Consider the following 27422-nt stretch of genomic DNA (forward strand, 5'->3'; position numbering starts at 1 on the left):
GTGCCGTGCCGTGCCGTGCCGTGCCGTGCCGTCAGTGCCGGGCCGTCGCACGGGGGCGGAGCGCAGCCGCCCCCGCCCCATGCGGGCGGGCAGAGCAGCAGCACCCGGTAGTTTCAGAAGCCCAAGGCGATGGCAGTTTTTGTGGGCGCTGTTCCACTGGCCTCTGCCACCTGCTATCTGAAAGTGGAGTTTTCTTAATAACCATCCGTAGTTGCTTCATGACAAGGAAAAGCAAAGTTCGGCTGCCAGGATGTGGTTGCACAAGGGGCAGATCCTTGTTTTCCTCAAAAGCTCCTCCATAAGAGGATGTGCCATTTCTGCTTTGCTGACACCAGCCTGGGATGCAAGAACGGCTTGAGAGTCACACAGTGGGAACATAGGTGCTACTTTGCTGCTATACAACACACCACGTTTCTCTTATCTTTACAAGATGCAACCAACCTTCCTTGACACCCATCCCTCCAACTTTCCCAGCCCTTCACTTTGCTCCAATAACATACTGCTAAGGCTGGTGTACACTTATTTTGTTTTACTAAATAGGGCTGGGGGCTTTCCTGCTCAAGGTCTTGGAGGGTAGTTGCAGGCTGCAGCTATGTGGTAGCTCTAAGCCTTCTGCCAGGGGCAGCTAAAAATATCAATGGCATGTGTCAAATAGATTTATGGCTTGCAGTGATATTAGCTGACTCCAGTATATTCATGTTAGACATCAGATATTTTAGTCTGCTTTAACATCAACCTAACAACAATACCTGCTCTTACCACTTGTACTGAGTGGTGGAAGGTAACAACATAGGCGAGAAAGTGTCAAGGAAGGAATGAGACTTATAAAAGTGAAAACTCCTTTCATACTACTGTACTCAGGAATCTTCATCAGACATAATTTAAAAAAAATACATGGTATTTATTTAAAAGTCAGTCCAGCCAGAGCAGCTCTTCAAACACACTTCTGCTACACGCACCGTGGAAGTGTTTTGTTCCTTTGTTCCTTCTCCACTGCAAACTCCTGTTTGAGCTGCCTGCCCCCCAAAATTGCCCTTTAATTGCAAAACCTGAGGCTTTTAATGACTTTTAATGAGATGTTTAAGCATTTACAGATAGAGCTGCTTGTGCAATAAGACAGAACCATCATCTGTCCCAGGTCAGAGGGCAGAAGGGCACAGCCCTCACCTTTGCAGACCAGCAGCTCCATCAGGCCCATGCTGAAGAGCTGTGTACTGGCTCTCCATTGGTGGTAGTTTTACGTACATCAGCAGGATATGATGCAAAAATATTTTTTAACCAGTAACTGGGTTCTGTTCTCAGTGTCCTTGAACAGGAGAATAAGGCCTGCAATAGCTGACTCAGATATGATATGTTTGAGGAGCCAACCACTCTGCTCTGTTCAGGGACCATGTCTCGTTGTTACCGTGCTGGGTAGCAGTCCATGACCTGTCCTGCTCAGCAGCTTCAGTGCCACAAAACACAACTCCTCGGCTTCCAGTCTGTCAGGCTCGTTTCTGTGCTCGCTCATTCTGTTCAAAATGAAAGTTGAGAAGGTCATCAAAGATGCTCCTGTCTCAGAGTCCAACTGTAAACCCAGCACTGCTAAATCCACCACTAAACCATGACCCTAAGCACCACATCTAGGTGTCATAAATACCTCCAGGGATGCTGCCTGACTTTAACAGAAAAATTCTTCCTCCACTCCTCACCTTTTCTGAGTATTTCATAATGATATACCCGCAAATGCTGCCTTCACACCGAAACAGAATGGTTACAGGAAGGAATCCTGGACACTCCTAATGTGCCATCACGAGGTGCAAACAACTGTGCAAGTTGTAGTTCAATTTTTGTATTTTTTTCCCCATTTCAATTACCTTCACTGTCTTCTCAAGCTTACAGAGAGCTTCCTCATATTGCTGCACCAATGGCTTTAATGAGTTGCCCTTCACTGGGTTCTTCTTTATATCCTGGATGCCAGCATCCCTCAACATCCGCAGGAACCTCCGCTCCTGCAAAGCACCACAGGCACAGGAGATGAGAAACCCCACTGCCCATCAGTGAGAGAATGAGCACATTTGGAACATGCTGCCTACTCAGGAAATAACTGAAGTTTCCAACCGACTGGAAAAGGTGGGAAGCAGTATGAACCTTATTTTTCCTTCTGCCCTTGCATGCATCCTTATCAAACTGATCCCACACCAATGACACACCTGAATCCTAAGGACCAAAGTTAAAGCAGTGCCCACTTCTCCTGCACGGGCTGTTCTTCCAACTCTGAAAATGGAAAAAGTAACATCAAGTCAGTTTGGCCACAGTCACTGCCACGATCAGCTCCAAGCATCCGATTCTGAAGTTCTCCAGATTCATGAAATACCGATTCTGAGAGTTTTGGGGTTAGCACAGCAGGACTAGCCAGCCATTTGTTACAAAGGATGAGCGTCTCCAGGACTCGTTCACAACTGCTGAACTGCTGCAGTTTTATAAACGTCTAGGAAGCCAGTAGTCAGTGCTGTCCAGGACAGCGTTCCTATCTCCTGTAAAATGTGTTCTCCATAACAGGGTACTGGTTCTCTGCTTGACAACTGCGTTACTCTGTTGATGCTACAGGCCTGGTTTTGATTAGAAAGCTATTCACATACTAAAGTAACAGAAAACCTTCCAAAGCTAAAAGCCCTTTTTAGTGCATGTCACCTTTGCTAAATATTTGAAAGTAAACCAAGCTCAAACACTTGCTTTGCTCCCGAAGGCCTCACCGGTGGACGTACGTCCTGATGAACTGCGGCGCGTCGTAGTTTATTACGTAATTCACACCTTTGATGTCAATCCCTCTTGCAGTGGCATCTGTGCTGATTAACCTGGTTTTAAACATAGCTACAGTCACTTTTAGGTAACATATATTGCACTGCACACAAGTGAATGCAGCACAAGTTTTTCAAGAGTTAAGTCACTCCGTATTGTCACTGGCATTATTGGCTGCCTGCAGACCCCCAAGCATCTCTGTGGACTTGTCACCTACTGCTGTGCATTCAGAGTTATGGGGTGTTTCCAGGTTCTCCAAGCATGTGACACTACATGCCAGTACATTCTACAGATGCAATCCACACAGCTACCAAAAAAATCGCAAAGCAAATCAAACACATGGATAGAAGTCAATCTGTACACCAGTCTGATCAGGGACTTCTTTGGTAGGAAGCACTAATGCTGTATATAGTTCCAGGACCAACATCACAGACTCGTTTCGGCTGGAAGAGACCTCTAAGATCATCGAGCCCAGCCTTTGTCCCAGTCCTATCAACCACTAGATCATTTCCCTAAGTACAACATCCAGCCTTCTCTTAAAACACCTCCAGGTATGCCAACTCCACCACCTCCCTGGCTGTCAAGCACACACATTAAACTTAGGATTTTTTAGTATGTGTTTTGAACACTTATCTAACAAGCAGTTACATTTACATTTACTGCATGTTAAAGACTAACACATATAAATTCAGATTAAAGATAGATTAGAACAGGCCAAGTCATATGCAGGGTAAACAATTCAAGCCCAATTCTCACATCCATTCTGCATGTTGGTTCCTGCACACAGAGAGGACTGTTTAACTGCCTTCTTGGCTCTACCTAGCATTTCACACTGGAAATATCCTGTGCTGGAAGACATGCAGGAAAGTTATTGAAGGACACTCACAGTTGTATTTTTCCTTGTTCAAATTCTTTCATGGTTCTCTGTCTCTCATTTGGAGGTAACCGAGAGGAAAATTCAGCCACAGAGACTCTACCAAAGGCTTGAACAAGCAGAAACAATCTGTAGGTAAATGGGATAGGAACAGTCACTTCATTACCTCTGTAACGTTACTTGATAGATACCAGCTATAGTGATGTCATTAATCGATTCACCTGTGAGAAGCTTCCCTGGAGTTGGTAAAGCACAACACGCGGGTGAATTTCATTGTCAGCATGAAATGCAAGAGGAGCAAAGGTTTGGAATTCAGGTCACAAGGCACATAAGATTGCTGCAGTGGACAGGGAAGAAGTTCAGAGAGAAAAGTTACTCCTTGACAACAGCCACTACCTGCCCATGACCTACCTAGACTTGCAAGTTTTAAAACTGACTAACAGCAGCAAAACCAGCCCCCACAACGCCACTCTTTCTAGAGTAAGTCGATCTGGGAGGATACAATACAAGATAGAGACAGGAAATCTGTGTTGTTCCAATGTTCTCAGTTCTGCACAGCAAGTAACAACATGCACTGCCTTCTTGTCTACAGGGTGACCTGTGTCTCCATGCCTTGAAATGCATGTTACACATAAGTACAGTTGATAAAGTGCTAATTCATTACTATTACTTCGTATCTCCACTCCCCATTGCTGATAAACTCTCTTCATGCAGAATTAAAGTTAATTAAAAAAAATAAAATCCCAGTCTTAACCAAATGCACACTAAGTAATGAGAACACAGGTTCACCAAAGTAGAGCTCTCGGGGTCATAAATACTCCCAAAGTCACTTTCACCTCCACTTCAGTCATGCAAGGAACCATAAGAAATATTTGTTTATAAGGTCAGAACATGACTAGATACTCCAGAGATAAACAAATCTTCAAGTGTAATTTACTCAAGAGAATTAGTATCATACCGATAGCCCCTCAGGGAGTGTGTATTTCTTATCAGTATCTTGCTCAGTCTCTGTTCCATCTCCAAGTGTTTTGTTCTCAGAATAGACAGACGTGAAGAGGCGAGGCTGGAATAAGTCCAACTGCTGTAGTTTCTCTGGGTCCTGGGTTAGTGTGGCTGAAAACAGCAGTTTCTGTAAGGGTATCTGAGGATAGCAGGAGCTGAAATAAACAGCACATGGAAAGCAGGCTTTGAGGATGAGGCAAAGGAGTTCTTTCCACAAGTACCTTCAGGTAATGTTATAAGGGAAGCAAGTAACTGTTCCTGCCCCAGGCCTTTCGTGTAGGTTCTTTTCCACCCTTGTTTTATGGTGGAGTTCACAGACAGAACTGATCAGCGCTCTCAACCAACTGCACAACCCACATCTGCTACCCCTGCACACATCCCTGTCACCTGTGTCCTCATTCTAGCTGCTCCCTTCCTTGGTTGCTGATCTCAGTTTCTGACACATCTCTACCATACTGTACAAAAACAGCAGCTGCAGACAGATAATTGCAAGAGTTTTCCTTTGAATCGATTACTCAGTTTGCCAGAGGGTACTGCTGTGGTCACTGTGCAAATGAATCACAGACTTGTAATATTTGTGCTACTTTAGTCTAGTTAAGGAAAGTCTAGAGAATACAATACTTATGCTTCAGTCTAAAAGACATCTTATAGTATCAGCTGTACGCTGCCTGCCTTTTCAAGCTTTGAAAAAGCAGCTGCCTTACTTTGGCAGACATTTCTCAGCGCAGCAAGCTTTGGGTGTGCCTGTGAGAGCACTGTGAAGCATGGCAGGCACATCTGAGTGCTGGTGTCTGTGCTACCAGTTCAAAGAAATGCATTCTGCAGCTTACCTGGCTGCTGTTACAGGCCCTGGTTTGGTCCTCTGAAAAAGCACGCTGGAGCCAGACTGATGTTCTACTTGGAATGCAGCTTTGACAATCTGGTTCAGACAATTCTGGTGCATGTCATCGATCATACGGTCAGCTTCATCCACGATCTGAACTCACATGGACGAAAAGCACCACTCGTCAAGTACTGCCTAGCACTAGGGAGCTCTATTTTCCTCTTGTATCTATAACAGGTGATCCAGAATTTAAGATAATAGAAGGTTCTGGTCAATGGCATTACTTTCTTTGCCCATCTTTCCTTAAGTGGAAGGCAGAAGTTCCTACCCCAAACTGATTTTTTTCTTTTAGTGACTCAGTAGCCAGCCTGACATTCAAACTACACAGACGTTCGTATATAAACCCAATCCATGTCTCTGAATAAGAGATAAAACTCTCCATATCCTAAATAAGATTGCAACTATGTCTCTGCACAGACTCCCATATGGTGGAAACTACTACAGTCTGATACAGTCTGAACTCGACTAGTAAAGCTTTCCTCTGAGTCTGTTGCAAGAGGCTGAGAGACAAGAGGAAGTGGGTGTCACGAGTTGGAATAAAATATCTCGAGACTGCTGCCTGAGCAATCTGAAGCATAGACCAGGCCCATACAACAGCTCCAATAGAGATGTATTTATGTTCCATGCAAGAACAAAGCAGGAATTACAGCTGTACTAGACACTGCCCAAAGAGGGGAGACCTGTGGAGTTGACTCACCAGGAAGCGAAGCTGTGTCAGGCTGAATCCCGGGGTCTGGTTGATGTGATCCGTAAGCCGCCCTGGTGTAGCCACAATAATATCAGCCAGGCTGCAGTAGCCTGTCACTCTGAAAGAACAAGGAGCCCATCAGTAAGCTTCTCCCAACACCATAATGCATGTTAAGAGAGATCTTTGGTCAGCAGACCTTAAGATTTCCCTACTAGTCAATTAGCTATCCCCAAACGCACTTTGGAGAGCACACAAAGGCAGTGCTGGGCACCAAACCCTGTTCTCTATTCTGCTGCCTCGTTGTGCTGCTCTTAGAAAAGGGTGAATTGCAGCAAAATCTGCTAACAATCATTTGTCCCTGTGGGAATAAGGTAAATGTCTGCATTCTACTCAGCTGGTGAAGAACCCTAAAAAAATCTAGTGAAATGTAACAATCACAAAAAAGGGGTAGTAACAGGCATTTTCACAAAGACAGAACAATCAGTGTCTAGCACATAAACTCATCATCCAAACCCATTATTGCACAACAGAGTGATGCAATAGCCATTACTTTGACCTCTGATTACTGAGATGAAATAAGTTTACAGTCTCTATAAACCATATCAAAAGATCTTTTAACCTACTTTTTCTGGACAAGCATCTCCCGCTCCTTTGCAAAAGATTTCTGGCCAGTAATCAAAACGACCTTCAGACCTGTTCCATCAGTGTAAATGTTGAACACTTTACTCACCTGCAAAGAGATGGGCTTTGTTAGCCACAACAGTAAAGTCAAAGTAATACTTTCCATTATGCTAACAACATTAAACCCACCTACAGGTCTTCAACCTGCTCCCCAAAACAGACAAGCAAAGTACTGGCTGCACCAGCCTTTGCCTTGGCTCATTTCCACACAGAGAGAAGGTGAAGAGCCACATACCTGCTGTGCCAGTTCTTTGGTGGGCAGAACAACCAGAGCACGTACGTGGCAAACTACTCGATCTAGCAGAACCTGTCAAAACAAAAGCCAACTGAGTCCCTGCAAGCAGTGGAGAGAGAAAGGGGTTCTTGGATCTAACCTAGTGAGAAGATATGGGCTTGATACATCCTTACACAGTTTTATGTTTCCATTTTACTTCCCTCCACCCTCCCAACTCCTCATGCTATGCCTGGTGTCTGAGAAAAGGAGCAGGATGAGGAGATGAAGGGGGCTCATACAGCTCCCTCAGACAGCTCTGAGCTAAAAATATGCCAATTTGCATCCAAAAATATCTTCCGACCCACTTTTGCTTGAGCAAAAGCAACTCCAGCATTTTCCCTACAGACATTTCATTGGGAGTAGACTCACCTGTACTATGGGTATGACAAAAGACAGGGTTTTACCACTGCCAGTAGGTGCTGAGACGCAGATGTCTTTGGGGCGGTATCCTCCCTGCCCCAGCAAATATCCATTGGATGCACTCTGCAGAATAGCAGGGATCACCTCTGCCTGAACTGAACAAAACAGAACCAAATATCAACTACAGAGTTAACTGGACTAATATCAGTGCACTCAGAAAAGCAGTTATATACAACAAATATGTTTCCACACCTGTGATGTTGTTGCTTTAGATGTAAGAAAGGAAAAAAATATCAAAACTAGTTGTTAACAAAGACACTAGCAGGTTCTCAGAGATTAGCAGCAGAGATAGGAGAAGGTGAGGAACTAAAACAAGCCTGGCATCAAGGGGGTAAATGGGATGACACAAGACATCCCTCTCTTGTCAGCTGTCAGCTATTACTTCAAGCCATCACATTTTGTGGAGCTACAGTTATGACTAGGTAGCTTCAGTTAGTCAGCCCAGGGAAAGCTTTGAAAATGAAGGTTAAAATTAGTACAATGACTTTGATGCACTGACCTTGGTTTTGTTGTACATTTTACTTCCTTACATAAAACATAAAGCAACAGACTGCAGGAACTACATAAGTCAGTTTAGCAAGAAACAAAAGCACTATAAAGGTACCTGGAAAAAAGGACTCTATCCCAGTCATTTGCAGCTTCTTCAACAGCCGAGGATGAATTCCTGGGACCTCTCCAATTGGAACTAGATTGTCTTTGATACGTTTTTGCACTAGTCTGGGTTGAGCAAGCCACTGTGGTAAGAATGGCTGAACCTGAAGTGGGGGAAAGGAGAACAACAAGGCATTTCTGCTGTCAAACATACAACACTAAAATAAGCTGGTAAGATGCAGGCTCTTTCCTGACCATCATAAAAATCCAGTCAAGCTTGGTACCTTCTGCACTAGCTTTCTGTCATAGTCTCCAAGAACCAGCAAACTGGAGGGTGGAGGATTTGCCTCTTCCTCTGAGGGTGTGAAGGACAGCTCCTCCTTTGTGCTTTCATTTCCTTCAGCTGTTCTACTGTTTTTCCTTGTTTCAGCTCCCTCTGTTTCCACATCCTCCTTCTTCCCTGGAGATTTATTTTTAAGGTTGCTTCTATTTTCCTCTTGTTTGATGTCTTCTTCAGAATCTGGCAGACGGATAACAGGAACACAAAGCTACGGGTCAGACTGTTACAGAGAAGGGATGTAGGGAACATTTTATACTCTAGGACTTTAGCCAATAACATGCAAATTCCTCTTTCTTCCTAAACTGAAGTGCAAAAGCTGAACATTTCTCTGTTGGTATGGAGGCAACTTCAAACTGAGACTAAAGTCTCAGTCCTTCCCCTGGACTAAACCGATCCTCAAAGTTTACCATATGGGGCTTTCTCCTAAAACCAACAAGTTACTTTAGGAATGTATTAAGCAAAGGAAACCAAAATTTACCATCAGGTAAATTCAGCAAGCTACTCAAAGGGCAACTTGTAACTAGTTTTCCATTAAGAACTGCCGACTTCACCAAACCAAAATCCTACAGCCTCAATTTATCCTTACCTGCTGCAGTCCTCTTTCGCCGTATTTTCGATGTTCTCCCATTTTCCTGTTCTTCCTCCGAGGGTGTGCTGCCATCTGCTGCCTCCTCGATATCTGTCCCTTCAGAAGATCTACGAAGCTGTTGTTTCTTCTGTATCTTCCTCCGTCCTTGCGCACAGGGCTGCTCCTCACTCTCTCCCTTCCTCTTCCTTTTTCTTTCCACAGGCTCGCCCCCGGGGCTCGGCCCCGCGCCCCCCGGGCCGGCTCCTGACGGGTCACTTTTCCTTCCCTCCGGCTTTGCTTCCCGCTGCTTCTGCAGCTCTCGGGCCTTGGCCTGCCGGCGCAGCCGCTCCAGCAGGACCCGAGCCCGGTCCGCAGCCTCGGTCCCCTCTTCCTGCTCCTCTTCCCCGCCGTACCTGAAACGGCCCACACAGAACCCCCTCAGGTTCGCGCCGCCGGCCCGCCCGCCCCCTGACTCCGGCGCGGCCCAGTCCGGCCGGCCGAGCCTCCCCGCTCACGCTCCCGCCGCCACCCCGCGCGGGGCAGAGCAGGGCCGCGGAAGGGCCGCGGAAGGGCAGCGGCAGTCGCCGGGGCCCGCGGTACCTGCGGATGCAGAACAGCGCCATGGCCTCGCCGCGCCGCCCGGGCGCACGGAGATGACGTCAGCGGGCACCGCATGGCGCGAGGCGGCGGCGGAAGGCTCCAGAAGGCGCGAGGGCGGGCACGCGCCCCCTGGTGGCCGGGGCGGGGCGGCGCGCGCCTGAGGGGAGGACGGCGGCGGGAACAAGGAGAGCGCCGGAGCGGCGGCGGACGGGACGGTAACGCTGGCGAAAAGCCGCGGGGAGACACGTACCTCAGCCCTGGCCCCGCGAGCAGGGCCCGGCTCCAAGATACTGAGGCCCAAGAGGGCACAGCATCCGTGCGGGGACAGGCCGCAGAACGGCTCCCACAGCACGCGGGCCCACCCCTGCGCCCGTCTGGAGGGAGGCGGCATAAGCCGTGGGCTAAGCAGGCTTTTGACTCTGGGAGCAAGGCTCCTTCCTGGCTTGCTTGGCTCCACACAGCTGACACATTGTTAGAAGAAAGCCTCCCTGAAATGGGAGGCACAGGGCTGTCCCAGGGACTGCTTCTGCTGAGGAAAGGGAGGGCACGGCCAAAAAAAAAGCTCAACATCAAAACTTGAAACGATGAAAGGCCCTCAAGGCATCTACAGGCTATGGAGCCCTTCATGGTAAAAAAATAACATTTAAAAAAATAATAATAATAAATCAACCAACAAACAAAAAAAATCACTCTGGGTCAGGCACCCACCACTCAGTCTAACTGTACTGTGACATACCATGTCTGAAAAGTAGAAGCAAATGCAAAGCATTCCTTTTGTTTGCTTGAACTATCAAAGTTAAACATCTATTTCCTGGTTGCCCAACTCCATCCCCAACCTGCCAAAGCTTACACCAGACAGGTTACTTCTAAATCTTTATTTGTTTTCTACACAGAAAAGACAGAGGACCATTGAAGCAGCAATATTCAAAGCACACTACCAAGGAGCCATCAATCTGTGAGAGGGCACAAAATGCAACACCGGGCCGTTTGTGTGGTGGTCTCTGCTAAAGGACAGGATGAGGGTTGGTCCAGGAGCAGCTTCTTCAGACAGATGGGAGAGCTCTATGCAAAGGTGGAGCCATTCCAGCCCACATTGGCAGCATTCATGTCAAAATAGTTGATGTACACCCTGCAGAAGAGGCACATTAAGAAACAAATGACCATATTAACTCATCTGTAAGTTGTAAGACGGGATAAGAGTGCTTTCCATTCCTGAGAAGCAATTTCAAGCTTCAGTTTTAGTGAAAGCTAGCTAACTTCTCTGGTAGAGCTTCTAAACAGTCAAGATTCCTCACAATCCCTGGGACCATACTTTTGTTTTTAAAAACACAAAGTCTTCTTCAGTCCAGACAGGTGTCCTGACACCAGGCAGCTTTTGGTTATCAGCCTGGCAAGAATTTCCGGCAATCAAAACTTTTTGTTCCCAAGTACTGCAATCCTTCACATGTGTCAGGCAGACAGGCAGCCTTATGAAAGCCAAGCAGGCCCTCAGGGCTGGCTCTGCAATTCTTTCCAACCCTGGCACGGTCAGTGGTTCATCCTGCCCATCACTGCTGTAAGCGGACACTTTACCAAGATCTGCAGCCTTCCCAGGGAGCTGTTCACAGCCTGATGGTTTCTACTTTGTCTTTCAGCTCCAGACTGTCACTGCAACTCCATTGTGTTTTCAGCCTCCCATCACCAGAGGATAAGACATTGTATCTCGGAGGGAGGCAACATGCCATACAACTTGTGAGCCCTCTGCTATTTTTCCCCTACTCTGAGAGCAGAAAACCACTTAACAGAGGACTCAAAGGGAAAGATGTAGGCATCAAACTCTGAACTGGTCATAAGAACACTTCAAATGACCACTTGGTATTTTCTTAAACACATGGACTTACTCCTGGCTTTTTGTACTTAAAACAAACTTCTCAAAGCAGTTTCAGAAAGCCAGATAAATAAGCTTAAAATCATATCCCAGCCTTACCTGTCTGCAGAAACATGCAAGTGCTTAGAGATCAGATCACACAGGAGCTTAGTGTACGTCTTGTTCTGCTGCCCTCCTATTTTGCCAATGCTGTAGAGGCTGCAGAGCGCACAGGGATCTGTGGAGCCCCCGAAAGACATCATCTGATCAGGTATGATGTGCACAGCAATGTACTGTGGGAAGAGAACAGTTACAGCATGTCTCACCTTCCCTCTCCCAGTGCAAACTTGCTTTAGATACCGACTTTAAACAGGGCAGTTGCGTGCTGTATTGTGGCCCAGACAGCTCCAAGAGCTGCCCTCCACACGCTTCCCAGCCTCAGGCACTGCAGGCCACAGGGGTGGCACAACAGCACATGCTGCGGGTTCCCCTCAGCCTGGCAGCCCGCAGGAGACCCCGCTGGTACTTAAGATGTGCCAGAGACTCCCTGGCCTAACAGATAAGAGCCCCTTTCCTAAGCGTGCCGCCGACACAGCTCCCTGGCTGGATGCGGGATTTCTGCGCACATGCACAGAGCAATCTCAGCCGTTGTCCGCTGGAGCACGGAGTTCCCTGTAGCTCACTCGGGGTGCTGCTCCGGGCGGCCGGGCCGATGGCCTCCGGGAGCCGCGCGGCCTAGGGACGCGCTGCAGCGCAGGGGGAGGCAGCGGGAGCTTCTGCCGTGCCACGGCTGCCTCTGCCCGGCGGGAGAGCTGCTGGATGGGGAAGCGGCACAGGCACCAGCCCTTTCCCCTAAGCGGGCCCGCCGGGGTGTCCCCTGGGCGCCGGGCCCGCCGACCCGCCGCTGCGCGCCGCATGCTCGTCCCTCTCCCCGCGCAGCCCCATCCCAGGGCCCGTCGCCTGCGGCCTCGCCGCCGCCCTCACCTGCGCGGGCTTGCCGGTGGCCTTAGCCAGCTGCTGGGTGAGGTCGCCCAGCAGGCTCTCGGGCACGGCATCCTTGCAGACGTTGGTCTGGATGGTGAACATGGGCATGGTGGCGGCGGTGGTGGTGGCGAGGACGACAAGAGGAGCAGCAGCAACGGAGTGGAACGAGGAGGCGGCGGCTGCGCTTTTAGTGTGTGCGCGGCCGCGTCGGTCTTAAAGGGGCCGGGCCCGGTGGGGAGGGAGCGGGGTGTGGGGAGATTCTTTGCACGGGATGCTGCTCTTGCTGCGGCTTTCGGCTTTCCTTAACGCGGCGGCGTCTCGGCCAGAATTCTCCGCCCTATCCGCCGTTATTCATTTGCTTTGTTATTACCACTGAGCATTTTTTGAAAGTATATTGTAGGCTCCTTCCTGGACTCTACCGTGTTAGGCAGTTCACACATAACCTGGTATCAAGGCATGTGGTAAAAAGCTGTAGCATTTCCATCGGCATTTTCAGGATCAGGACAAAAAAGGGCTAGAGATCCTAGCTTGGGAGCTGGAGAACGGATACTTGCCCTAGCTCCGAAGGGTAAAATAAAAACTCTCTGGTAAAATAAAAGCATATTTGTACGTTTTTTAAATTTTAACTGTGTGTGTAGCTTTAACACTATGTAAGCAGAAACATCTGAGTTGCTGGCATGTTAATTATTCTCTAACTTTTTTAGTCAAATTGAAAGTCACTTATTACTCCTCTGCATGGTTGGTTGTTTTTTTCCACCTACTTTTTTCTACTGGAAAAGGCAGAAGTGGTTTTTGGGTTATTTTTGCTGTTGTTGCTTAGAAATAAAATAGTATGTGTCTGTTCAGAGGTGAGAGGGAGCCTGTGAGATGAGTCATGTGCAGGCAGGGCTGTGTGATGTGATGCACGTAGGCTGCAGAGGAGGATTCTCCGCCCTGCCTCTTACACTGCTAGGACTGCACCACAGCTCTCTGCTGCACTGCTGGAGGTGACTCATGGGAAGGCTAAAGAGGAATAAAGCATGTGTTCACTTTAAAGAAAAATACTGGTGCTACTGCTAGAACATACATGTACATACATGTTACCTGTGTGAACACATGTGGCTGGAGTTAAGTGCATTCAGATATAAAAACAGGGCTTATATAATAAATATTTCTATGGAAATCTTAATTTTGCATTTAATTTATTACTTTGGCCCCTGGGAATGGCTCACTGTGCCTCTGCCTCCTTTCGAGCTGTACTCTAATCTTCACCATCACTGCAATTGTTCAATGGATGGAAAGAGGAGGGTGAAACAGTGGGTTTTTCCACTTAGTGCCTCTACCTGTCCTGAGCCCTGAAGGCTCCTAGCACAAATCTTTCTGCAAAGCAGCTAGAGGTCCATGTAGTGTTGTATCTAAGGAGGATCTGGACTACAATCTGTGTTCCTGCAGCAGGACACAGTCACGCTGCAGCCCGTTTACACTTGTCTGGCCTTGCATTCCCTTCCACCCTGACTTTTCCCCCTCTTCCTTTCCCCCTTAATGCCTTGCCTACTTGTATTCTGGAGTTCCTTGTGGTTTCATGCTTCTTGTTTTATGGATATGTTAGGATGATGTATTTTATTTACAGTAATTTCTGGATCAGTTTGGCATACCTTAAGGAGAAGGACTAGAAGAGCTTCTATGGAACTGGAAGCTTTTGCAAGAAACCTGCACTTGGACCCCATAGGCAGTAGGGAAGTGTTGGCACATGTGACTTGAGTCCCCAATTCAATAACATCAAGTTATTGTGTCGGTACCTGGGCTTTTGTACATATGAGATCTCTAGCTACATGTAGTGCCTGTGCCTCCATCATTTTAATAGATTTTATGGCTTCTGGGCACTGGCATTGTAGTTCATTCAGTTGCTTCTTTCCTCTTCTAATTGACATGTCAGTTAGCCTCTTCAAGCAGCATGTTAATATAAGAACACCAAAGGAGAAGTGTTAGTAGTTTTAGCAAAATGTGAAAAATCACATCAAGCAAGTTTCTATATGACCTCACCTGTTGGATGGTATTTTTAGCTGTTTGTTCAGAGGGTCACAAAGCAATTTGGAATAGACCTTGTACTCCTGCTCCCCTGTCTTTCTAATGCTGCAGGGAAAGGACATGGAGCAGGGTTCTGTGGAGCCACCGAAGGACACCACCTGATCAGGAGATATCTGTATTGGTAGATACTGTTGGAAGAAGAAAATTAATATTATTTTCCTTTGCCATATTAAGAAAAGTTTTCAGAATGCAGGAAAGTATTTGTGTACCTCAACTTCTGTGAAAAAAGTGCATGCCTATCAGATACACTTTTTAAATTCTCCTGCATGTGCTTTCAGACTTGCTAAGGTATGAAATGCAACCTAATTCCCATGACATACCATTTGGGAACAGACATTGCCATCACAACCCTTTCTAGAATGGTCATGCACTTAACTAGCAGCACTAGTAGCACACAGTTGTTTAAAAAAGCTGTGTGTATGTTTCACTAAAATGTAAAATAGTTTCTTTCTTATGAACTTATCCTGCAGCACAGATCCTTCCCTACCCGCTACCTTCTGCTTGAAGACTTTCTTCTATACTTTGCTTACCATGTGTGAGTCTTTCATGTGTTGATATTTACTGTATAGATTAGTGTTTTACTCTTAAGACATTCACTGCTGTGTCAAGGACCAGTACAAATACATCATACTATTTCAGCATGGAAGTCTTGATCCCCCATAATCACTCTGTCCAGGTAAGGACAGTTGCAGGGGAAACAACTGCACCTTGTGTGCTGGGCTGTCCACCTCCAGGCATGAGGAATTGCCTCTGGCTAGCCAGCAGCAGATACTTGCCTTTTCAACCCAGACATGCATGAAGCCTAGGACAAAAAATAGGTGGGTTGTCTGGAGTCCACCATGTAAAGAGACTCCACTCTGAAACACTCAAAATAAGGCAAGAGGCATGCCTGGGTATTGCTTTAGAGGAGGGAATCATAGAAACGCTCAGTGTCTGAAAAATGCCACTGGTCTTGCAGTGAGCATCATGTAATTGCAAACTTCAACTCCAGTATGCCCAGTTACCTACTGAAAGATGAGTATTGAATGCTCATCCCAGGCACACTGTGGAAAGGGGAGGACCTTGCAGGAACATCTTTACTGACTTTGGATTTTGGGTAGAAAGTTCAGGTGCTCAGTGACCTGCAATACCTCTAGAAACCCCTTGGAGTCACTGGGCAATCCCTGTGTGGGAAGGCTGGGTGTGAGTGATGGATGTGCAGTTGCATTGCTGCTGCTCTAAGTTCCATAGAGATTTCACACCTCGCCGGCTCCTGATGCAGTCTTCACTGCTGAGGTAAATGTGAACTGACACACTGGAGGTCTAAATCAACATTGCTCTCATTAAACAAAATAGAACCTAATCCTACTTTTGTGCTTGATAGCAGGCAAAAATAGGAGAAAGTATCTATGTTAATATTAATGACCAGCCTGCGATTTTCCCTGCTGCTAATACACAGTGTCAGTTCCACACATGGGGGAATCCAGGGATCAGTTCCACTGGCATCCGTCTGGCTTCTGTTCTGTTCTTACCCACGTTTATTAGCAGCGCTTCATTGACACTATGCAGCAATTAACTCTCTTGGTAAAACAAGCGAGCCTGAGTACCAGGAGTTGTCTGGGTAATTAGCCTTGGCCATTATGTATAGCTGGTTTGGATGCAAGGTGCATCAGACCACAGCAGTAGAGGATAAGCCAAGGAAATCCTTCTGAGGTTCCACTTGCTTGGCTCTGTTCTTCCCTGGCTGGACACCGTATGCTCTCAACTTTGTAAAATAGAGGTCCATAAGTGCCTTTAACATCTACCATAGAAAGCAGATGATTACTTAAAAAATAAAGTTGAAGTATTAATCAACATTATTTTTTTTTCCCTTAGAGCAGTTAAAAACAGTTTGAAACAGTTTTTTCAGTAGAAAAACCCCACCTATTTGATTAAAAATAAAAATCAGTATTATTTTTTCAAATAGTACCATTTCCTGCAACAGGAAAGCTCTGCATTCCTGCCTACCCTAATTCTTTCCTTCTTTCTGTGTTGTAACTAAGGCAGTCTCCCTTTCCTATTGCCTCCTTTGTCACGAAGAGCTTGCATGCCCTCTTCAAAAAGTCTCTTTGTTGTTCCCTGTATATTTCTGAGTCCTGTTACATATCTCTTCCACACGGCTGAACAAACTTTTTCCAGCTGCATCCCGGCCCTGGCCTCTAGCTTTATATTCAGGAGCTGTTATGCAAGAACCACCAGCTGACACACACATACACACTCCCCCTCAACAGAAGGTACTTGTTTGCTAGGTTGATAAAAATGTTTTGTTTTGTTTTTTGAAGAGGACCAGTTTTACATAGGGATTTCATTATATTACCCTGTGTGTTGGGAAAAAAATCCTACTCCCATTTACAGTTAAGCCTGTTTTCTGTGTAGACAAGGGTTATACAAGCCTAAATGTAGTTCTAACTATTCCAAGATAACTAACTTCAGTCAAATTTGGCAGATGATGATTAATTAGTGTTTAATTAGACTGGTTGATGGCATAGAGCTTCCTTACTGTCCCTAGAGAAAGAAGGGCTCCTTTATCAAACAATTGACCTGGAAGAGACATGGTAGAACCAGGCTTCACCAGGTGGATTGGCTTTTTAACTTAACGTCAGATCAATTTGATGAGAACATCCCATCACTTCTAATTGTTTTTTAAAGTTTACAGCCATACAACAATAGAAATATTTTAATTGTTTAGAAATATTCTAAACTGGTCAAAGAAATGCCAGTACTATGAACTTCTCACCACTGGTGGGGTCCATGGCACAGGCTTTGGAAGTGACTGACACTTTTAAAATTTTCCTCCACAAACTAGCTTATGTATGAACATGCTTAAGTTGATTGTGTGATGTATGTTGGTTTAATCAGGTCCTTCCCTGTAGCACCCTTGCTGCAAAAAGCCAACAAATAAAAAAGTCAGGAGATTAATTACTATGTGCCCCTTGTTCATCTACAGCCCGTGTTGGTGGGTTGTGTCTTCATTCTGAAAATAATGAAAATCCTGAAAAAAATCCAGAAAGAAATTCTGTTTGTACAAGCAGAATTTTCAGGGCACATTTCCTAAGTCAAAGCTTTAAAACCAAACTCACATGCCAGCTCCATCTGTAAGGACAGATAATGCTGTTTGTAATGTTGATGAGTCTTTTTTTTGGTGATTAGTTGAAAGCAGGTGGCATGATCCAAAGCATTTAGTTGCAAATCATACTAAGCTTGTTAGTGGTCACTTGGAAAAACTTAGACTGTATTTTCAATGAACTTCACAATGTATTTTTTTCTGCTGGATACAATAATCACTGTTATTTGCAGCTTACTTACATAACAAAAAAACACTTCCAAAACAATTTCTTTCTTCTTTGAAAACATCTGATGTAATCCCCAGAAGCTGATGTACCAGGTTGGAAATCAGATCCTTAGACACCAAAGATCTCTTGGGAGTGTGTTTTATTTAATAGGAGCCACTTCTTGTGCATGCAACAGTAACTCTGTTTGGCAACTTCTCTCTGCCCAGGGTTACCAGGATGTTCTCCAGTGACATTTCCATCACATCTCCAAAAGGATAGCTGCACAATACAGTTTCAATTTCAATATACTTTTTTTCCTGCTACCATGGCTGGAACATTTTTACTAGTTTACTTTGCTAAGTTTTGAATCCGTATCTGCTCAGTTCACCCTAAACCATGCACCTAGGTCTTCCTCTGTCAGCCTGCCACACAGAAGTTTTAGTCTTCTGTGTTTCCCTAACCTGATGACTGATGATCATTTAGCCTTCTTAATCCTTCCTTCCCTTGATTTGTCATCATAAATTATTTAACTTGATCCGTCATATTTCTGATACCTTTCTCTGAGCTATTTGTCAGCAGTGTCCTCATTATGAGGTGCTTAGAGCTAGTGAGATCTTGTTTGGGAAAGCTCAGTCACAAACTGTTCAGGTACCTGTGGTGTTGGGCAAGACCCCTGGGAAGAAGGGAGACTAAGGCCCACGTCTGTGAGTCCAAGGCTGTGGCTGTATATGTTCCTCTAGCAGGATTTGACTGTATGGACTGTTAACAAAATGTTTGAAAACTTTGTAAGGTAGACTATCGTAAAAGCGTTTTTTTAATAGGATAAAAATCTTTTCATGACCAGTAGTATCACTTAAAACCGAGTGGTGAAATTTCCTGTGAAAATGATAATATATCATAAAGAAATAAGACAGTAGCATCATGTATTTCATATCTACATTTAAAAAAAAGACACATAAGCTCTTGCAGTGTTTTTAATGTTTCCTTTTTAGTTCAATTGCAAGATTGTTTCCCGTCTTTTCTAAGACATGCAAATTTCCCCTCTAACCTTTCAGAGTTTGGTGCAGAACAACTGTTCCTTAGGAAAGTTATTTTCCGTGACTGAGGTATCTTTTTTCGCAGAGTTCAGCTTGTTGAACTCTGCTTTTATTTCCATGATTGACTTTCCTTTGGTCTCGGGGAGATACAGGTAGATGAAAATTGCTGATAAGGCAAGGATTCCCAAAAAGATAAGGAAGCAGAAGGGACCAAGGTTATCCTGCAAGAAGAAACGGGTGACACTGTAATGAAAATATGATCTCATTTCTCTTTCCCTGTCCTTGGGTGCAAGTCTGTATTTTAGTAACTAAAATTCAAAGGTGTGCTCAATACACAAACCAGGACAAGTGTCAAACCAGGGATTTCCACTGGCCATGTTTGACCTGAGTCTAATTGCCGCTCCCCCGACAGTCCTAGGAGATTCCTGAGCAGGTTTGGTTTTTGGACAGAGCTCTAAGCTTTGTATATCATTGTAATTTATTGCTGTTATTTTGCTCCCTGTCAGCATTCAGAAGTGGATTAGTCTGCAGAGAGGGATCCAGTTAGTCACTTACAACAATCAGCGGAAAAATCATCCCAAGTACAAACAGTCCCATCCAATTGATGCAGCCAACAATCAGGAAGGCTGATGGTCTGAATGACTGGCTGAAGATTTCAACCATGATAGATACTGTGGCTCCAGCTGAAAAACAATAGCAAAACAGAAACTTGGTATACATGATTCCTTGCTCCTGCCAAAGATCCTGACAATGGCAGTGGTAGGAAATGTCAATAAAGGCAGAATAGATGTCCTGCTGGCAGGTGGCCTCTGCTATGAGGTTGAATGACCTTGATTCCAGAAAGGGGCTATAGCTGTTGATTTAGGACTACAGTTGTTAATTTAGATTTCTCTCATACATACTGGAATCCTTTTTCAAGTACCAGTGGATGTGTGCAGTTGCGAATTGCACTGGGAGTTATTATTAGCACAGCCATTTATAAAACCAGTCCACATTTTGGCTCTTGTTGTCAGTTCCACCTGAAGCATGTTGTTAGGCATAAAGCTTAACTTGCTAAGGTAATGAAGATGGCTACTGTAATATACCTGGCAATGCCTAGAGTCCTGTTTTTAGCTGTGTTCTGCAATTTCTGTCTCATATCCTCTGAGAAGATTGTATTGTGTCTGAAATTATTTAAATCTTGTGATTAGCACTTGTACATATCTGTCCTTCTCTCCTTAATTTCCTGAACTTTTAACCATGTGACTAGTCCATTCTTTTTCTGCCAGTTGTGTCATCGAGCAATATGATACAAAATTTCCTCCCAGTGTTGCCATTGATGTACTCACATGGTCCAATTCCATAGAAGATAACAAATAGGAAGATCAAGATAACACTGAAGTAATGCATCCAGAAAAACTGGTGCTGAAAGTGAGAAACCAGTGACAGCAAACCGTTAGATACATGACAGAATAGCAGAGCTCTGTTCTTTTCTGCTAAAGTCTCAAATTTTTGTAGATATCCCATGAGGCAAGACTGAAAAGGTGGGCTGATGCTGGGTAAGCAGCCAGAAAGCTGCTGTCTCTTTACCTGCAGTGACAGGGTCATGGTAAGGAGTGCTAGCACAGAGCACATCAGTGTGTATCCTCCCCACAGCAGCACCTTTCTCCCAAACCGGTCTATAAGGGTGCTCTGAAAAGCAGAAAATGAGAGTTGTAAATCCCAGTTCTCAAATGAAATAATTCCTCCCTTCTTTGTGTATGCTTCACAGAGGACTTCTCTGAATAATAGCCAGAAATCAATATAACTTGAGAATCTCTTAATTCCTAATTAATTTAATTAACTTCTTCAAAGCTAATTCATTATTAATTAAGCTCTGTTTATTAGTCTAGGCTATTGTTACACAGTTCATTTTCTTGCATTCTGGCATGTATCAAATTGTGCACACATATATACACACATCTCATCCAGAACATCAGAAAATTATTTAACAGAATAAACACAACTCTAAAGACTTACAGTCATGAAAATAATTTGGGAAAAGAGCTGCTTTTTATCCTGCATGTGGTTTTGCTGAGGCAGGAAGCTGTGTCTCAGGCTATGCAAATCTTCCCTGGAGCCCAGTTATAAGTAAGGAAAAGTACAATTGTTGACCACATGAAATTTTTCCTTCAAACCCAAGTCTGGAAAGACTTACACACAGTATAGAAGATAGGCATTCACACAACCCAACTCCCAAGGACACATATGGGATAAGATATTCTTCAAACTTGGCTGTGTGGAATACTTCAAAAGAATAGAAGTATATCTGAAAAATGCAGAGAGGAAATGCATTTGTGAAAAAAGTGTTGCAATTGTGATGCAATTCTAAGCTGTGTAATAGCATTTACTTATAGGGGTTTGTAATGCTGCCTGGAGTTATGTCTTGTTTCAGGGATAAAGATAGCACTCAACTGCATTGATTCCACAGAGCTGCAAGGTGGTCATGACAGTCATCAAAATGTAAAGCTGCCAGCGTAAAGATCGCTCTTTTACTAATTCAAGGACACGCAAGGTTTTTGTGCTTGTCATTGCAACCTTCTCTTTTATAATGTCATCAATTTCTTCTTGATGGTCTCCTTCTCCCCAGAGCTTCCTGATGGCTGTTGAGGAAAAAAGGGGGAGTGGATTATTCTACCAGTATAGATCCATTATGAGAGGTTACATTAAACCATGTAGTCTGCCTGTCTGCTACTGTAGGTGGTGAGGTTGGTGCTGTCTGCTTCTGTCATTTGGTTGGATATGGAGCAGTAGGCAAATGGAAGAATTTCTTCTCAGTAGCCATCACTAAAGCATAACTTTCTAATATTGAGTTGAATTACTTGTAAACAAAATAAATATTTAAGTACATTTTATTTAGTAAAAAATGCACTACCTAAGGCATTTACTTTAAAGAAATACAGCAGCACCCACCAAAGTGGGAAATGTGAGAAATGCTTATATATATCTATCTTAACTGATCAAATTCAACTGAGTGAGGCCTTCTGTTAATACAGATGTATTGCCATAGGTATCTCAGCTGTTTTATTGAGAACTAGCTCTGCTGTTACTCATGGTAGAGGCTGTCACTCTAAGGTATCAAATGAAGTTAAGTAAGTGAGGAAGGTAGACACTGTACCTTTTCTGCAGGCTTCCTCATTACCCTTTTGTATCAGAAGGTAGGATGGTGAATCAGGGAAAAAAGGGAGGGTAACCAGTTGAATCAATGCTGAAAGTCCACTAGATGCTAACAACCATGGCCATAAAGCTTCACTTCCTAGAATCTCCCTGGAAAGTATACATGAAACAAAATTACTCTGCAATAATGGAAGTGTAGGAAGATTTTCTGAGTGATGAAGATCGCTCAAATTCAAAGGTCCAGTGGAGCGAAAACCTGAATTGATAATTTGGCAATTTTCACAAATTTGGCTATCTTTATTTCTGACAATCTTAAAGGAACTATTTGTCATTTTGAAAACTTTATATATATATATAAAGAGAGAGAAAGCTTTATATATAATATAATTAGCATCCAATATGCTGTATAGAGAGCTGATGAGACTCATTTGACCACTGTTTGACCACCAGATCAAAACATCTTGCTGAGACTTTTCAGATAAGTATAGTAAATTTTTAGGGGGAACTCCCTTAGTAGAAAGGGTGTGGGAATAAGGAGAACTGAGATTATAAGTAACATTTAAAACTATATGTTTGCCTCAAATATGACCAAAACTTTTCTTCTGGCTTAAGATAAGGCCTGTTTCAGAGATGAGAAAGTTTCTCAGTCACTGACTAGGTGAGAAGGTAAGGTTATAGAAAGATTCCTGCTACTTTTAGTGTAACCTGGTAGAAAGATTGGAGTATTTACCGTAGTCCAATAATCTGTCCTGTGAGTTTTCCCAGTGTCAGAAAAATAGAAACTGTGGAGTTGGCAAATCCCCGCAGCTTCTTGGGTGAAATCTCTCCTACATACTGAGGATGTATATTGAGAGAAAAACCTTTAACACAGAAGAGGATAAATGACCATTAAAATATTTAGATAAGCTTAACTTTCTGACTTCATCTTCTCATATATAGTTTCCATTCACTCTGGCATTTGGATTATGATTTCTTGCAAATGGTGTGATGTCTTTCACTTTCATTAAGTGCCTAGTACATTTACTTGGAAAATCATTCTCCAAGAATGGTGATACCTGTAGAGACAATCCTGGGATAGCAAGGATGCTTGCATTGCACAGTGGCATGAACACATACCTGTTCCAATGCCATAGAGAAAGCGTCCAACCAGAATCATCTCAAAAGATTTGGCTGTTTTACTGAAGGCCATTAACAGTGCAGCTACCAGCATGATCAAGTTGGTGCATATTTGGCACTTTTTTCTGAGAAAAAACAAAGAAAAAAGACAATGAGAATTTAGTGTGAAATGAGAACCATTTGTAGTCTTTTGATTAATCTTTCTGTGACATCAAGTGTGGTACAACTGTTCCTGCTGTTTTGAGGAATGGCTGAAATAATTTTGACTTGGATAGCCAAGATGAGTCTTTAAAATTTCAGGATCCTTTAGATTTGATTTCATTAATGTTTTTTGGCTTATAATTTAAACAGTTGGAACACTTTATTAGCATTCTCATAGTACAAGTGAGTAAAGAGATCAATGAATTGGCACAGCTTGTCAACAGATTTTTAAATGGCTAGAACTCCTACAAAATGTCAGGTTGTTTCCCAGAATTAATATGAGTCCATGGCTCACCTTCTAGAATCACTCATATTAAAGACATTCTTGGCTAAATGGATGTGATTTGAGATGTCAGAGACATTTTTTAGAGGCATATTTCAAAAGACACTCTGTGAAGTGTGGGCTGCAAAGTTCACAATCTTGGTGTCTCAGGCTCAAATCAAAGTGTTTTGCACTCAGTTGTGATACTTGATAGACAGGAGTTCTCTTATACATGTTAAGGATTCACAGAGAGCTCATGTCTAGAATACTATGATTCAGCAGTTGGGTTATCATGTGTTAAATAACCCATGGGTTATTTAAGTGTATGATCTTGTTCCCAGACTTGGGACACCCTCTGAGTGTGGGATAAGGCAGTGTCCCACAAGAAATTTCTTGGGGGCACTTACCTGATAAGAAAGAACACAATTGCAGGCAGGCTAAGATGGTTTGTTGAGACCCATATGAGGGGCCTCTGGATCAGTGGATTGTGGAGCAGATCTTTAAGTGGGTCACACCAAGTAGATATTTTTGCCAATTTCTCTGCAAATGAAATTAGTGGTGTTACACACAAGGCACTGAGAACAGACCAGACTGGTGAGGAATCCTTTCTCCATCTGCTGGGAAAGATAGTTTGGAACTGACTTTTGCTAAAATGGATTGTCAAGAACAAAGATATCTCTTTGAGAATTTGTTTTGGTGATGACTGTATCTTTACAGTTTAGTTACAAGCAATTTCTTTTTTTCTGTTCTCTTCAATTTTTCATTAGATCAAATAGGAATATTTAATATAGTGTCATCACCCTGAAATGAGACATTTAAGTGGAAATTTTTATCTTCCTTGACATCTCAGGGTATTCCACACAGTGGTTTCCAGGTGGTTAGTGTAACTGAATAGTAAGTGCTACAACACAGGACATGCAACTCCTTCTGAGACATCTTTCTGAGAGTCTCCTGAAGAGGCAGTTACACTATCCTGCTACTCCCAGAGGCACTGATCTGGTGATGTGATGATGAAAGCATCCTTTACAGTTTGTTGAAGAGGGTAGATAGAAGGCTCCTTTCTAATTGAAGAGCTGGATGTGTTAGCACATCAAAACAGTTTAGTCTTCACTCAGACTGCTTAAACCATAAAGTAGAGGTTTGTTTGTTCACCTTTATATTTCTTTGTACTTCCTGGCTATTGAGCTGTTAGGAGAAGTACTTACTTCCTGTATTTTGTAGTCAGGTAGCCACAGCAAAGACTGCCCAGGAATCCTCCTATCCCATAAACAGACACAATGAAGGACCACAACAGCATGATTGTGTCAGGATGGAGGGGAGACTCATGTCTCTCCATCCAGGTTTCGTTAATAAACTTCCTGATGTGCTGAAAAATAAACCAAAATTTGACTATATAACGAGTATAAGATCCATTCATATGATTTGGCTGCTGTACTTCAGATCTAGCCTGTGGTTGTAATGCTTGACAACTTCTGAGACTAACTTTTGTAGTAAAACAAGTTAGCTGAGATCACATTGAGAAATCTTCAAGTTTGTACCAGTCAGTAAGCTTCCCAGAGAGCATGCTAAAAGCACATTTTCTGCCTCCCTTTGAAGGCTTGTCTACTATATGGCAAGAACTTATTTAAAACACAAAATACCATCCTGCTCTTTAAAGAATAGAAAGTTCTCTACACATTTGATATTACAGTTAGCCAAACAAAAAACATAGGTGTATCTGAATGCTCAGGAAATTTGAGATTGGTGGGAGAATGGAGAGCTCAGGCTCTCAATTTTGTGTTTTTGACCTCAGGGAGATACTTACCACAGAAGGATAATTAATGACAGAAATGTGGAATCCATAGGGGAAACTTCCACCAATTCCCAGAACTAAGATCATTTGAAATAGTCCTCGTAACTGAACCTGCAAAGCAAAAATAAAATGCTTCATCAGCTTCTCATTAGTCTAGATTTGTGCAAGGCCAGACTCTCTGTAGCCACACTTGTCCTTCCTTTTGTCCACTTCAAATCCTTACTAATTTAAACATTTTTCAAAAACCTCTCTAACCTACTTCCAAAGTGCAATCATCATCTACAATTCCATAGCAAGACTATGTGCTAGATAACAGTGATAATCCACCGCTTATCTTGCAAGAAGGAAAAGGAGTTTTAAAAGATGTTTCCAATGTATGCCTGCAATAGCTGACAGCTTGTCTGGATAAAGGTGTTAGTCCTGGATGAGAGGAAGAGGAAATAAGTTTCTTTGTCTACAATCTGCAGTAACCATGTCAAACCGTAATGTTATGCCACAAAAGTACAGAATTAAAAATGAACATTTTATTGTACTCTCTGCATTAATTTCTGACCGTGTTGTACCTTTAAACATAATTTTTAAAATATCCTTTTAACTTTCAGCTTTTTCAGAAAGTCACAGACGAAAAAGAGACAAAAATAATTTGATATAGCCACTGTAACTGAATTCAGATATCTTCCTGACTTTGAGTTCATTTCTCCTTTCTCAATATCTTTTTTTTTTCTGCTTATTTAACAGTTGTGATTTTAGCCCTGTGAGGATCGGAGCAGGGTCCTTTAGGGTTTAACTGCCTCTCCCTTTTATATGTAGTACATCACGGACCAGGACAGTTAACATCATCTGTGTATAGAGGACACTGTGCTCTGTGTTCTTTCGATGTCACATATGAACTTCACAAGCTCAGAAGTTTTTGAGATCAGTGCGTGGATGAAGAGAAGCTGGAAGAAAATGCAACCAGGCAGGAACAAAGTAATGCAAATGTGAATAATATTGGACTGGGAAATACTTGCACACTTGTTTAGTGGTTCTTAGATCCATCTTTTGGGAGCTTGTTACTTAGTCCACAGTGAGCTTTGCCAAGTTCTCATATAACAAGAACCAAGAAGCTGTGAACCAGAAGACTCTACATTTCCTTAAAAATCTTGTCTCAAATTCAATGGATTTGCTAATTGGCAAAAGCATTCAAATAAACTAAGAGCTCACTCTCTCACTCTTCCTCTTTTTTGCAATAGATGTCCAAATGAACAATTTGAATACTTAAAAAGGAAAGTAAAATAACTTAGTGCTGGCAGTTGAGAAATGAAGCAATACTTATTTCTTTCCCATTTAAGACTGTGGAAACTCTTGATGGATGATTCTAATTATCTTTGGATGAAATGAGGGAAGCAATTTATCTTAAAGCTTATGTCATGATTTCTTAGCCTTTTTTTCAGCACAGTTAATCTATTAATTACTTTGGGAAATATACAGAATGCTTAATAATTAGTATTGCTTTTGGTATTTCAGAAGATAAAAGTAATGTAGCATTCTTGGTAATTGAACTGCCAGGACTTTTGATTTGATTTTTATTTTATTTTATTATCTTATTGCATGGAAAATATTATGCAACATGATTTTTGTGGGCCCAAGCTCCATTGTTCTTGGTTATGTTTAAGTGCAGAAGAGAAAAGATGATGTCTGTACCAAAAGAGTTGACAATCTTTAAGGAATCTGGATCTTTAATATTGTATTATCTTTGTAAGTCACAGCTCTGAGAAAAAGTGACCAGATACTTACCAGGTCAGAGAGGAAGGTAGCCATCTCCTTTGAAAAAGCTGATTCCTGTTGCTTGCTGGCTAGTAGCTGCCCAAAGAACCAAATCCTTGCATTATACGATAGCAGTGTCAGTAAACTAGTTCCGTTATTGAAGTTAAATTTTACTTCAAAGGTTTTTGAGTTAATTACTCATATTTCAGTTGTTGTACAAAGTTTAAAACTGTTGGATTAAATA

General features: G+C 43.3%; 3 protein-coding genes across 6 annotated transcripts; all 3 read right to left on the reverse strand.

The window, feature by feature from the left end:
- Positions 1 to 100: 100 nt before the first annotated feature.
- Positions 101 to 9741, reverse strand: DDX51 (DEAD-box helicase 51). 4 transcript variants are annotated; one of them, XR_009819900.1, is made up of 17 exons: positions 9703 to 9741; positions 9121 to 9515; positions 8479 to 8714; positions 8208 to 8358; positions 7553 to 7698; positions 7145 to 7216; positions 6852 to 6958; positions 6238 to 6346; positions 5488 to 5633; positions 4614 to 4812; positions 3877 to 3992; positions 3668 to 3784; positions 2736 to 2837; positions 2193 to 2256; positions 1857 to 1991; positions 1406 to 1511; positions 101 to 177 (listed from the first exon to the last, which is right to left on the reverse strand). XR_009819900.1 is itself a non-coding variant. In XM_062009898.1 (16 exons), exons 1-16 carry the CDS (start codon positions 9723 to 9725, stop codon positions 1485 to 1487), a joined length of 2145 nt encoding a protein of 714 aa, XP_061865882.1. In that variant the 5' UTR covers positions 9726 to 9741; the 3' UTR covers positions 880 to 1484. The 4 variants fall into 4 exon arrangements, 2 of the variants coding, with proteins under 2 accessions (XP_061865882.1, XP_061865883.1); XR_009819901.1 differs by having other exon boundaries at positions 106 to 170; XM_062009898.1 differs by lacking the exon at positions 101 to 177 and having other exon boundaries at positions 880 to 1511.
- An 821-nt stretch (positions 9742 to 10562) lies between these two features.
- MIF (macrophage migration inhibitory factor) lies at positions 10563 to 12758 on the reverse strand. Its single transcript, XM_062010158.1, has 3 exons — positions 12533 to 12758; positions 11669 to 11841; positions 10563 to 10831 (listed from the first exon to the last, which is right to left on the reverse strand). Exons 1-3 carry the CDS (start codon positions 12638 to 12640, stop codon positions 10765 to 10767), a joined length of 348 nt encoding a protein of 115 aa, XP_061866142.1. The 5' UTR covers positions 12641 to 12758; the 3' UTR covers positions 10563 to 10764.
- A 6182-nt stretch (positions 12759 to 18940) lies between these two features.
- Positions 18941 to 27232, reverse strand: LOC104551893 (solute carrier family 2, facilitated glucose transporter member 11). The gene is made up of 12 exons (XM_062009872.1): positions 27209 to 27232; positions 25445 to 25543; positions 24846 to 25006; positions 23178 to 23302; positions 22792 to 22921; positions 22063 to 22211; positions 21360 to 21547; positions 21103 to 21213; positions 20496 to 20597; positions 20255 to 20330; positions 19482 to 19609; positions 18941 to 19147 (listed from the first exon to the last, which is right to left on the reverse strand). The coding sequence occupies exons 1-12, from the start codon at positions 27230 to 27232 to the stop codon at positions 18941 to 18943; spliced, it is 1500 nt and encodes a 499-aa protein (XP_061865856.1).
- Positions 27233 to 27422: the final 190 nt, after the last annotated feature.

This window comes from Colius striatus, chromosome 17 (assembly GCF_028858725.1).
Source record: "Colius striatus isolate bColStr4 chromosome 17, bColStr4.1.hap1, whole genome shotgun sequence".
NCBI lineage: Eukaryota > Metazoa > Chordata > Aves > Coliiformes > Coliidae > Colius > Colius striatus.

Coding starts and splice junctions, on each gene's coding strand:
- DDX51 (XM_062009898.1), bottom strand. CDS start 9,725: ATGGCGCTGTTCTGCATCCGCAG. Junction 5,634..6,237: donor TGACACAGCTTCGCTTCCTG/GTGAGTCAACTC, acceptor ATGTGAGTTCAG/ATCGTGGATGAAGCTGACCG. Junction 1,512..1,856: donor AGCTTGAGAAGACAGTGAAG/GTAATTGAAATG, acceptor CATTTTGAACAG/AATGAGCGAGCACAGAAACG.
- MIF (XM_062010158.1), bottom strand. CDS start 12,640: ATGCCCATGTTCACCATCCAGACCAACGTCTGCAAGGATGCCGTGCCC. Junction 11,842..12,532: donor CCACCGGCAAGCCCGCGCAG/GTGAGGGCGGCG, acceptor CTCTTCCCACAG/TACATTGCTGTGCACATCAT. Junction 10,832..11,668: donor TTGCATGTTTCTGCAGACAG/GTAAGGCTGGGA, acceptor CCTCTTCTGCAG/GGTGTACATCAACTATTTTG.
- LOC104551893 (XM_062009872.1), bottom strand. CDS start 27,232: ATGGCTACCTTCCTCTCTGACCTG. Junction 25,544..27,208: donor CTACCTTCCTCTCTGACCTG/GTAAGTATCTGG, acceptor TTTGCTTTGCAG/GTTCAGTTACGAGGACTATT. Junction 20,598..21,102: donor GCCTATCTTCTATACTGTGT/GTAAGTCTTTCC, acceptor TCTGCTTTTCAG/AGCACCCTTATAGACCGGTT.